This window comes from Zootoca vivipara, chromosome Z2 (assembly GCF_965207765.1).
Source record: "Zootoca vivipara chromosome Z2, rZooViv2.hap1.1, whole genome shotgun sequence".
Lineage (NCBI taxonomy): Eukaryota > Metazoa > Chordata > Lepidosauria > Squamata > Lacertidae > Zootoca > Zootoca vivipara.
In genome coordinates, this window is record NC_142585.1 from 48,567,193 (window position 1) to 48,579,740 (window position 12,548).

At 43.8% G+C, this 12,548-nt stretch overlaps 1 protein-coding gene across 2 annotated transcripts in view; it reads right to left on the reverse strand.

Annotated features, from left to right (window-relative positions):
* Positions 1-12,548, reverse strand: part of RABGAP1 (RAB GTPase activating protein 1) — a 101,554-nt gene that overhangs the window by 80,736 nt on the left and 8,270 nt on the right. The window contains exon 2 of one of the 2 annotated variants that reach the window (XM_060270299.2): positions 4,246-4,446. The exons of the other annotated variant lie outside the window; for it this stretch is intronic. Within the exon in view, the coding sequence (XP_060126282.1) occupies positions 4,246-4,395 (150 nt within the window). The 5' untranslated portion in view covers positions 4,396-4,446. The remainder of the gene's footprint in view (positions 1-4,245; positions 4,447-12,548) is intronic. 2 annotated transcript variants of the gene reach the window in all.

Here is a 12,548-nt window from a genome sequence, read left to right on the forward strand (position 1 = left end):
CAGATGCCTTGCACCGAAAACTGAAAGGGGAGAGTCACAGAGCTGACACTTGGCCAGAGGTAGTTTGTGGCCAGATGCATCTTATGGCTGCTTCCTCCAAGATGTTCAAATGAGAAGTTGAAGGAGATGATTCGGGAATGCAAGCACTTCCATCTTCCCCAGGAGAAATAACTGGGTACAGCCACCTTTTAAAAGCATCCCCCTCCATCTACTCCCCCACCTCACTTACCTGATGGCTGCTTCCTTCCAGCAAAGAACACCAGCAGTCACTTAAGCCACCAGTGAAATGGAAGTGCAAACAGTACACAAAGCAGGAGCTTTCCTGCCCTGTCAACGTGGGAGTAAACTACTGAAATGGTAGATGGGGAGATGCCACCTAGTCACATTCACTTCCATCTTCCAGGGCAGGAGGCAACCTCCAGAGCCACAAAGTTGTCTCCACTTGGAAGGAAGTCTTTCATGTATATCGGTACAAGGACAGACCAATATGGCCTGAAATCTGGTTAAGCCTGTTGAGCTAAATTAGACAGCAGGTAGCTTTGCCCTATAATTTGCATCAGAAGAAAATGAGGCTTTGGAGAAAAGCTGTAGGCTCAGAGGCAGAGCAGTCGCTTTGCGTGCCAAAGAGGGTCCTATTGTGAGTCCCTGGCATCACCAGTTAAAATAATCAGAAAGCAGGTGGAGAGGAGAGACCTTTTGCCCTAGATCCTGGAAACTGTGGACACAGGAAACGAGGGGTACAGAATCTTTTTTAACCCAAGGGCTGCACTTCATTTGTAGGGAACCTTCTGGGAGCCAGAATCAAACGCAGGCAGAGCAATGCATGTAACTCTTGCCTTTGAGCAGCAGGCTATGTTCCAGCCATGCAGCAGCAGCAGCTAGATATTTGCACACACCTCTCCATCAAGGCAGAATATTGGGATATTCCATAAATTTCAATACATCCAATTGAAACATATGTTGGAAAGGCAGTTTGGCCCTGATGCTATAGCAGCATCGGAAACACCCATGTTGCTACAAGATTTAATCTCTGCAACAAAAACAAAAAACTCTACACTTGCACTATATAAAACCCTACTCAACAGGAAGAAATATGATCTAGAATATGATAGACAAAAATGGAGTGAAGAAGTAGTAGAAGTACAGATAACAAATGATATATGGGAGTCCAGTATGAAATCAAAGAAATTGCCTCTATGGATCTAAGACTAAAACTTATTCAACAGAAAATAATATTCAGAGTCCATTGGACTCCAGCAAAACTATACCAGAAGAAAATAATAAGTGCAGACAATTGCTGGATATGTGGAAGTAAAAATGCGAACTTAATACATATGTTGATTAACTGTCCGATGATAAGATCATTTTAGTGCGAGGTGAGGATATTTATAGCAAGAGTAATAAAAAGAAATGGTTATTTAGGGGAACTGAATTTAATTCTAAATTATATTCCGGAAACGTGGGAATTTCCAGCTGTGCTTGAGCACTGCAAGCTCTTTCGAGGCTCTACAACTTTAAGAAGGTAAAAAAGAAAAACCAATCTCACCTTGTAATAATCACTCCCTTGGAAGAGGCATGGCAATAGGAAGTGAGTGCCAAGAGCGGCATTCAAGGCAGAGCTAGCATTTATGATCAGAGCTCAAGTCTTGTTCAACAGCTTTCCCAATGGTGATACAGCAGAAAATGTGTTTACACATACAGCAAAAAAGCCACTGGTAAATTTAATATTTCATAAGTTCATTGAGAAGAATGAATGGATGCCAACTGAAAACCCAGTATCAGGCATGCTTAGAAGTTTCAAAACATTTCAGGTCAAATATTTGTGGTGCATTGGGACAAAAAAAAACCACACAGGATACTCATTTGCTAAATACAGTGGATGCTTGGGTTGTGAACATGATCCGTGCGGGAGACACATTCGCAACCCGCAGCGCCATGTATGTGCACACGTGGGTTGTGATTTGGTCTTCTGCGCATGCGCAAAGTGCGATTTAGTGCTTCTGTGCATACATCGAAACCCGGAAGTAACTCGTTCCGGTACTTCCAGGTTCGGCCCAGTGCACAACCTGAAAACACGCAACCTGAAGCATCTGTAACCCGAGGTATGACTGTACAAGTGAATTAAATATGCTAAACTACATCACTGTAGGGCATCAGAAAGTCTTCCAAGGCAAGTTGACAATTTTCCGATGCAAATTAACTTAGTTTGCACAGATCTCCCCCATACAATCCAACCCCTGCCCCAGAAAACCCACATCACTATTTTTCAACACTCACACTCTGTATTTCAGGGAATGTTTTCTCTCTGCCCAGAATGGAGAGCCTTCTTTCCATGAACAGAGTTATGCACTTCTTCAGTGAAGTAAGAGGCCAAAACTAGGAGAGGAAACCTAACAGGCTCCACTTGGCTTGGGCTTCCCCCAGGACTCATCTGAGGCTGCCCTGCTTCCCTTAAGCATGTAGACAGCAATCACCCAAACACACTCAAATATCACAGCCAAGACAAGAAGCAAGATATGGCTCAAAGCCATCCAAGTTATCAAGCACTGTGTCTAACCTTGGTCGGTGATAAACACTCTAGCCTAACACAGTGTGGAGTTCCAGATTAGGAAGCCAGATAATTCCGTTTGGTAATTACTGTGACCTCGAATTGTTTTTCAAAACCCTGCTCAAGAGCAGAGCTGGGCCAGGCCCCTACTTTTTAAACAGGGAATCATAGAATCATAGAATCGTAGAGTTGGAAGAGACCACAAGCGCCATCCAGTCTAACCCCCTGCCGAGCAGGAAACACCATCAAAGCATTCTTGACATATGCCTGTCAAGCCTCAGCTTAAAGACCTCATCTCGCGTTATTGGCTTTCAGGTCATGTGGCCAGCATGACAAAGCCACTTCTGGCAAACCAGAGCAGCGCACAGAAACACTGTTTACCTTCCCGCCAGAGTGGTACCTATTTTCCTTCCCGCCAGAGTGGTACCTATTTATCTACTTGCACTTTGGCGTGCTTTCAAACTGCTAGGCGGGCAGGAGCTGAGACCGAGCAATGGGAGCTCAGCCCGTTGCAGGGATTCGAACCACAGACCTTCTGATCGGCAAGCCGTAGGCTCTGTGGTTTAACCCACAGCAGTCACAAGCAGCAGCCACGCCATGTGATTTAAACAGGGAAGAGGGCAGAAGCAGTGCTCCAGAGAGAGCCACTACAGGTACCTGTACCTAAAAGAGGAACTGATTCATGTGAGCAGGCCACACTCCATTCCCAGGCTGCACTCCTCACTGGCCTTCCTCAAATGCTTTCGTCTGGCCGGAATGTGTGCTTCAGCTGTAATAATCTCTCTTGCTTGCCTAGATGGAGTGATATGGTGTGAGAGGGTATGTGCACACACACAAACCTCTGGTTTCTGAATGGATGGAATATAACTTACTGACCTCTGGCAGTGTCTGATTTTTGTTCTGCCCATCACCACTGTGCCTGCACTTTGACTGAAAAGTTATCCAGCCTGGCAATAGTACTTAAAGGTAAAGGTAAAGGGACCCCTGACCATTAGGTCCAGTCGTGACCGACTCTGGGGTTGCGCGCTCATCTCGCATTATTGGCCGAGGGAGCCAGCGTATAGCTTCCAGGTCATGTGGCCAGCATGACAAAGCCGCTTCTGGCAAACCAGAGCAGCACACGGAAACGCCGTTTACCTTCCCGCTGTAGCGGTTCCTATTTATCTACTTGCATTTTGACGTGCTTTCGAACTGCTAGGTTGGCAGGAGCTGGGACCGAGCAACGGGAGCTCACCCCATCACAGGGATTCGAACCGCCGACCTTCTGATCAGCAAGCCCTAGGCTCTGTGGTTTAACCCACAGCGCCACCTGGGTCCCTGGCAAGAGTACTTAGCACCCACCTAATACAAAGTACTTAGCACCCACCTAATGCCCAGTTTTGCTTTCCTCCTTCTCCTTTCCAAATGTTTTTTTTTTATTTTGTATCATGCCTTTTATCCTGTAAGTCTAAAGGCAAAGACTTGTCTTATCACTGATCTTTGCAAGCCACCCTGGGAGCCCTTTTCAGTTGAAGAGCGGTGTAAAAATGCTTTAAAAACAATTTATTTTGGGATTGCAGAAGCCAGTTCCAGCAAATAGCTGCTGACAAATGGAACAGAGTGACCATGCTGTGCAGATATACCTTCCCTTCTTCCCCCATTCCCACAATACTGAACTCCCATCTCAGTCTGATCAGAGTTGAACTACAGCCTCTTACCTTCAGCCCTGTCTTTTCATCATCACTACCATTATTGGTGGATGGTGTTTCATCCCCTTGCCTGGAAATCAAGACAAAATCTTCGCTGTTAAGAGTGGATACCGAGTCTGAAGACACACTGATTTTTCCAACAGAGGCCTTGTCATCCATGACTTTAAAAAAAGGAAGCTTGACTCATGGATGGGCTTGTATTACAAGTACCTGAAAAACAAATAAAATAAGTATGTTTATTACTAAGCTGCTCCTAGAAAGTCATGCCTTGAGTTGTTCCTAAATTCACAGCTGCACAGTGTCAAGAGCCCACACACGTGAAGATGCTGTTGAGCCAAGTTACCACTTATTGCTGCAGTTTATGTATTTATACACCACTTTTTCAGCCAAAAAAGTCCCCCAAAGCAGCAAACAGCATGTTTTTAAAAATCCCGTTAAAATAATTATATTAAATACTGTTTCCTTTTTATTGTTGGTGCATTTTTACTGAGAGCTATTCAGATATTTTTATTATTTTATGTGGTTTAAAAATACAGCAAAATGCCACAAATCAGGGGTGGAAAACCTATGGCCCTCCAGATGTTGTTGGCTCACCACTCCCATCATCCCTTCCCATTGGACCATGCTGAGTGGGGCTGGTGAACATCTGGAGGGCCCGCAACTTCCCCACTACTGCCCTAAACCTTAAGAAATGGCCACTGAAGCAGGGCCTGGGGCAGAGGGTGGCACACCTCATCATTTCAGCACAAGGCACTGACACAGATCTTCCAAGGGGGCAGGGAGGGGAGAGCAATGCAACCCACAAGGCCCTTCCTTAGCTTCAGTTACAGGGCTGAAACCAAGACAGAGTTGATGTCCACATGGGTTTTTAATAAAGCACATTCCCAAGTTGTCTCTGCCGTTCTGGTTGCTAAAAGAGAAATGGCACCATTCATCCTCATGCTAGAGATGGAATGCAGCTCCTAGGAATAAGGCACTCCATGCAAAAAGTCCCAGGTTAGATGACCGACATCTTCATCTATATTAGTGGTGAGGAATTTCAGACCGTAGCCCTTGGGATTTGCTGCAGGCCACACCCCTCACTAGCCCTGCTCCATGCCCTCCTCCCTCTCATACCTGCCAAGTTGCTGTCAGAGAAATAAGGGACCGGGCCGGAAATAGCAGGCCGGAAGTAGCGCTGCCGCCATTTTGGAACTGGGCAGAGCAGCATCAAAAGTCCCTTCTGAGCATGCTCTGCCCAGTTCCAAAATGGCCGCCGCGCCAGAATAAACCGGGGGGGGAAAAAATCCGTTTTTTCAGCTAGGAACAGCTGGAAAAACGGGGATTTCCTGGGGAAAACGGGAGACTTGGCAGCTATGCTCCCTTTTCCTTGGCTAGAATGCAACCTCTTGCTTGCCTGGATGGTGGGTGAGAAGAGGCGCTCGGGGTGTAGGCAGAAACTGCTGGCTTTTGGTTGTTGTTTTTTATAAGCAATTTATTGAATTTTCCAAATAAACACATTAAAAACAATAAACAAACAAAAAAATTCCTTCAGTAGCACCTTAAAGACCAACTAAGTTTATATTTTGGTATGAGCTTTCGTGTGCATGCACACTTCTTCAGATACACTAGAAACAGAAGTGTCAGACCCTATATATATATACTGTATATAGAGGGTGGTGGGGGTGGGTGGGAATGGGTGATGGGCTGATGGGAGTGGTAAACCTGTAGATGGCTGTTAATGGCTGCTGATGGCTGCAATGCAAAATACCATAATATAAACTTAGTTGGTCTTTAAGGTGCTACTGAAGGAATTTTTTTATTTTGCTTCGACTCAGACCAACACGGCTACCTACCTGTAATAAACAAACAAACATTCAAAAAACAAATACCACACACACAATTATCTTTTTGGCAATTCTTCCTAATTTTCTCATTCCCAATGCTCTGCCGAGCTTGACTTCCCTCCCTACCCTCATTTGGTTTTCTTTTCAACTCTTATCTCGCAGTTCCTTTATTCCATCCATTTAAAGTCAATTCGTAGGATTTATTTCAGTCCTGCAAGTGTCTTTAAACTTCTACAGTTCTTTTCCATATAGTCCACAAATTTACTCGTCTTTTTGGAACCTTGTTTCCCCCTGGTTCCGGATCCTGCTAGTCAGTCTTGCTAATTCTGCATAGTCTACCGGTATCATTTTTGTCTGCCACTCTTCAATCGTTGGTAATTCCTGGGTTTTCTTGGGCTAACAAAGTCCTAGCCGCGGTTGTCGCATACAAAAATATTATATAGTGCTCCTTTGCAATCTCTTGTCCAATAAGTCCTAATAAGAATGCCTCAGGTTTTTTGGAAAAGGTATACCTAAGAATTTTTTTCAGTTCATTATATATCATTTCCCAAATCTTTTGACTTTTTTGCATTTCCACCACATATGATAAAACTCTCCCTCCTTCTCATTACATTTCCAGCACATTTTATTACTCATCCTATACATTTTAGCTAGTTTTGCTGGTGTTAAATACCATCTATACATCATCTTCCACACATTCTCTTTCAGGGCGGCACATGCAGTAAACTTCAATGGTTGATTCCATAGTTTCAACCACGCATCATACTCAGAAACTGCTGGTTTTTGTTTGATTGAAAACATAGCCAGGGGGGGCAGCAACACAAAAATGGGCCTTTTCTGCAGTGGCTCCCCATTTATGGAATGCTCTCCCCAGGGAGATTTGGCTGGGGGGTTCATTATACACCTTTAAGCACCAGACAAAAACATTCCTCTTTAATAAGGCCTTTGGCTGATGGACATTCAATGCCCTTTTAAATGTGTTGTGTTCTTTCTCTCCCCCCCCCTCTTTTTATCCCTCATTGCAAGAGTTACAGGGAACCAGGCAGAGGGCCTTCTCAGCAGTGGACCCTTCCCTGTGGAACACCCTCCCACCAGATAAACAACAACACAACTTTTAGAAGACATTTGAAGGCAGCCTTGTATCAGGAAGTTTTTAATGTTTGATGTTTTATTATGTTTTTATACAGTGGTACCTTGATTCCCAAACTTAATCTGTTCAGGATATCTGTTCCAAAACCAAAGTGCTCTAAAACCAAGGCGTGCTTTCCCATAGAAAGTAATGCAAAATGGATTAAACCGTTCCAGACTTCTACAAACCCCTGAAACAGCAATTTAACATGAATTTTACTATCTAACAAGACCATTGATTCATAAAATGAAAGCAATAATCAAAGTACTGTACTATAAAATAAATAAGACAGGGGCTTTTATCCATTTCTGCAGTCACACAATCAATCAATCAATCAGTAGCTGAACTGGGTTCCACACAGTCACAAAAACAAGTCACAAAAACGAAGTCACAAAAATGAAGTCACAAAAACGAAGTCACAAGCCACAGTCACAAAAATGAAGTCACAAGCCACAGTCACAAGCAGTCCCATAAAACGAAGAACAAATCACAGTCACAAAAACGAAAAAGCCACACAAACAAAAACGCAAAAAAAGAAGAAGCTCCAAATATCACCTCTGTGTTGCATGGGTGTTCAGGACTCAACAGCCAACAGACACAACAGGAAGCCTCTGATTAGCAGCAGGGGACTCAATTTACAAATGGAACACACTCAACAGGAAGTGGAACATGTTCAGCTTCCAAGGCAAAGTTCACAAACCGGAACACCTAATTCCTGGTTTGCAGCATTTTATTTCCAAGTTATTCATAAATTAAGCTGTTCTAAAACCATGGTACCACTGTATTTTGCTGGAAGCCGCCCAGAGTGGCTGAGAAAACCCAGCCAGATGGGCGGCGTATGATGATGATTTCTGTCTTTTGTGTTTGTTATATTGTAATTTTATGTTGTGAACCGCCCGGAGATCTATGGATGTTTGGCAGTATACAAATTTTAATAACATAATAATAATAATAATAATAATAATAATAATACAAGGTTAGGATTCACATCTATTGATACACCAAACATTTGCCTCTGGCCACCACTGGCGTGGCTTGTTCAGAAGTTTCTCCAATGAGGAAATAAGGTCCTCAAGCTGAAAAATGCTTCCCACCCCCCAAGCTAAATGACCCAAGAACGTGGCCCTGGAATGGCACTCCGCTCAAGGCCTTGGAAAGTAAACAGCACTGAGCTAGTTGGGCCATTCGACCCAGGACCCTGGTCCCCTGCCCCACCACTTCTCTAAGCTGGGCTACCACTAGGGCTGAGCGATGCCTGGTGGTCAACATTGTGATACACCAATATAGCACAACGTCTGAAATAAGGATGGATCTAGGTAGAAGCAAACAGGGTAATGCATAGCTGTCAAGTTTTCCCTTTTCTCGTGAGGAAGTCTATTCAGCATAAGGAAATTTCCCTTTAAAAAAGGGAGAACTTGACAGCTATGGTAATGTCCTGACAACTGCTACTACTTAGGGGTCTAAAACTGATACATTTTTACTTACTTTTAACATATTGTTACAACTGTTGCTATAGTACAGTACAGAGCAACAGGGACAGCAGGAATAATGAAAGGAGTGATGACCAGCTTCACCCTTTATCCCATATCACAATTTTTTACATAGTGTTTTTGCCGATATATCTCCAAGTTGAATATTATGAAACTGTTATCACAATGTGGACTTCAAACCAATTTTGGACGATGTATTGCTACATCGCACAGCCCTAGTTATCATGTGTCTCCCTCCAGCTTTATCAAAGGTAGAAGGGCTGCTTTGGAGATGTGATCTACCAGACTGACTCTGGCTTTCACTGATCAGAATGAGCCAGAAGACATGGCCTCCAGCTGCAGGAGAGCCTTTAAAGGCCGAGCTGCCATTGCATTTTGTTCCTAATCTCACTGCTGGGAATCCAGTCCAGGTCTTCCATGCCAACACAAAGCTTCACCACCCTCAGCTAAACGGACGAGCAATACCATGTTGCAGTGAATAGACTACAGTTTATTGTGTACAGTGGTACCTCGACTTTCAAATTTAATGCGTTCCGAACGCACATTCATAAGTAAAAAAAAATTGTAAGTCGAACCCCATAGGAATGCATTGGGAGAAAAAATTCGTAAGTCAAAGCAAGCCTATCTAAAAATTCGTAAGTAGAAAAAATCCTATCTAGCCCGCATACAAGTTGGCGGATGGAGCTCCGTTCGTAAGTAGAAACATTCGTAAGTAGAGTTATTCGTAAGTCGAGGTACCACTGTATTTTTCTGTTTGACCTGTTGCCTGCTTTTCCGTTATCTGTTATTTCTAATAAGAGGTATTTCTAATAATAATAAATAATAAATAATGAATTTTTATTTATACCCCGCCCTCCCCAGTCAAAAACCGGGCTCAGGGAGGCTCACACCAACAAAACCACAATAAAACATAAAAACAATTAATTAAAATACAGATTAAAATACAGTATTAAAATTTAAAATTTAAAATGCAGCCTCATTTCAAGTAGTCCATAAATCCAGGCCATGAGGGAGGAAAACACAGGGGTCAGGCTAAGTCCAACCCAAAAGCCAGGCGGAACAGCTCTGTCTTGCAGGCCCTGCGGAAAGATGACAAATCCCACAGGGCCCTGGTCTCCTGGGAAAGAGCGTTCCACCAAGTTGGGGCCAATACTGAAAAGGCCCTGGCTCTAGTAGAGGCCAATCTAGCCACCTTATGGCTCGGGATCTCCAGAATATTATTGTTTGTGGACCTTAAGGTCCTCCGCGGGGCATACCAGGAGAGGCGGTCCCATAGGTACGAGGGTCCCAAGCCGCATAGGGCTTTAAAGGTCAAAACCAGCACCTTAAACCTGATCCTGTACTCCAACGGGAGCCAGTGCAGCTGGTAAAGCACTGGATGAATGTGATCCCGCGGCCGGGAGCCCGTAAGGAGATATTTCTAATAAAATTTCACAATTGGACGAGTGATTGCCTCCCTCAGGGTTTGGGAATCCACAACACACCTAGACTGCATTGGGTTCCACACTAGTATTGGAAGTCTAAGACCAGAGTGGAATTTACCCTATTCTCAGGGAGAAGCAGAGGGCTGGGGAATGGGTCTTGTGCTCTGTGTAAATTGCTGCTCCAGCATCCCAGGATTTAACAATTAATTGGCTGTTCCCAGTTTCCCTCCTTTGCTTTTGGGGTTGGTGGTGACTGCAACTACTGGGTAGGGAGGTCCAGCTGGCAGCACTGCAGGGCGATTCTGCAGCAGCTAGGGAAGAAATGAGTTGTGAAATGCTCTGCTGAGTATCCCACCTTCACCACAGGCCAAATGGCTTAACTACACACCCCAGCACCTCTAGGTAGGGTTTGGAATATCCACTGCTTAAAACTGCTGCTGCAGTTCAATGTAGGCAATATTGTGTATTGATGCATCAATTGGCTGACACATTATAAGGCAGGCAAAGCTTCAAAAAACCAATACAAAATTGAGCTGACACAACCGGCTCCTTCCTGCCTCTTTCAGACTTGGCTGTCTTCCAAATTTAGGCAAAAAATCAAAAAAAAGAGGGAGGGGAGTAATTACAGAAAATTGGGCAAACTAAGCTGGCATGTGGGGAGGGGGGAAAGCTTCCTCAGTTTGGGGGAGGGGGGGGTCTCTATTGCTCCCTTCAAGTAGGAAGGCCCAGATCCAGGACACTAGGCTCTCTCTTTTCAAAGAATGTCTTCCTGCCTCACCTGGGATTCATCCACTTCACAAACCTTTGGTTTCATTATCTAGGAACTGAGAAATGGGCAGGATTTTTCACTGCAGCTACTTCCACGGCTCAGCACACTTTGCATCCCATGCATATATATTAAAAATCATCACAGTATTTCTGCAACACTTAAAAAGCTGAGGTCTGCTGCTCATGTAGTCCAAGGCACTCTTGACTCCCAGAGGAATGTGAAAATGAGATTTTAAGCAAGACTATAAGAGTATACATCAAATAACTAAGGTAACTTCAGACCTCCCAGAAAAGTGGAGTTTGGCACAATCACAGATGCAGTCCAAGAAAAATTTAGTGAGGAAAAAAAACGTGCAGCAGACAATTGCCATGTCTCATCCTAAGAAGATCTAAACAGGTTATGGTATTTCCAGATCACTCAAAGAGCTAAGGGTTGGGAGGGAGTCCAGTTTTTAGATGTTTTAACATCCAACTACATTTTCCTCCTAACTTCTTGGACAGAGAAATTTTGCTTATCCTTTATTCACATACATGAATCAAATGGGAAAGGGAGGGGATGGGCTCCAGAAGTAGCCCGGGACATGTCTCGTCGCTGCCCAAATAAAAGCTTCATTTCCATGTGTGTGCCTACATACCCTGTTTCCCCTATTTTAAGACGTAGTCATAAAATAAGCCATAGCAGGATTTTTAAGCATTCAAGGAATATAAGCCATACCCCGAAAATAAGACATAGTGATAGGCGCAGCAGCAATGCCAGCCACGGCAGGAGGAGGAGGAGGAGGAAAAAAATAAGACACCCCCTGAAAATAAGCCATAGTGGCTTTATTTTTTAATTTAAAAAAAGGAAAAATAAATATAAGACGGTGTCTTATTTTCGGAGAAACACAGAATATAACGCACACATTCATATACTGTACAAACCTTGCCCCAATAATAGTCCAATTCAGCAAGCTTCCGGTAAATGTATCCGCCTTTTCATTTTGCTCCTGCCTGTGATAGGGAGGGGCCAGGAGTACTCAACACTTTGGGCACCTTACTGATAGCAGACTTGCAGCTAATCAAAACCAAGACAGCTAAACCAAATACTGTACAGTAGTTGTTCCTTAAGAATAATTTCTGGAGGCTGACACAAGTTCAAAACTAAGGCAAACATCCACCCACATGATCTTCTTGCACTCTCAGATAGCTGAACCCCAAATAAAGAAGAGCTTCTCAAGAAAACAACCTTCCTATGCCCCTTGTCCAATGTCAGTTTTAAAAAACAACCTTCCAATAAATAACAAACACAGAGATCTAGATTTCATAGCACTGCATCAGCAAGAAGAAGCTGGTGATACCAAATAATTTTTATACCCACTGAAGCTTGGGATTCCTCCCAAGCTCTTTGGAGACCACAAAAGAAGCAAGCAGCCAGAAGCAGCCAGCCTTCTCCAAATGTCCCTGCTCTTGAGGTTTTTAAGTCCTCTCCCCAGCCAGATTTTCTGATTTCAGCAGCTAGGTAAAGGAGGAATAAAAACTGCTTCCTTGACCATTTGAGATGTACCACATTGGCAGCACCAGCAATCTGTCAGAAGGCATAATATCCAACAATAGAATCCCATCTACTAAAATCCAGGCCAGAGATCTTGCTTCAAAGATTTTTCTGAGTCCTCCTTTACAGGGAGAATAGAAAAGG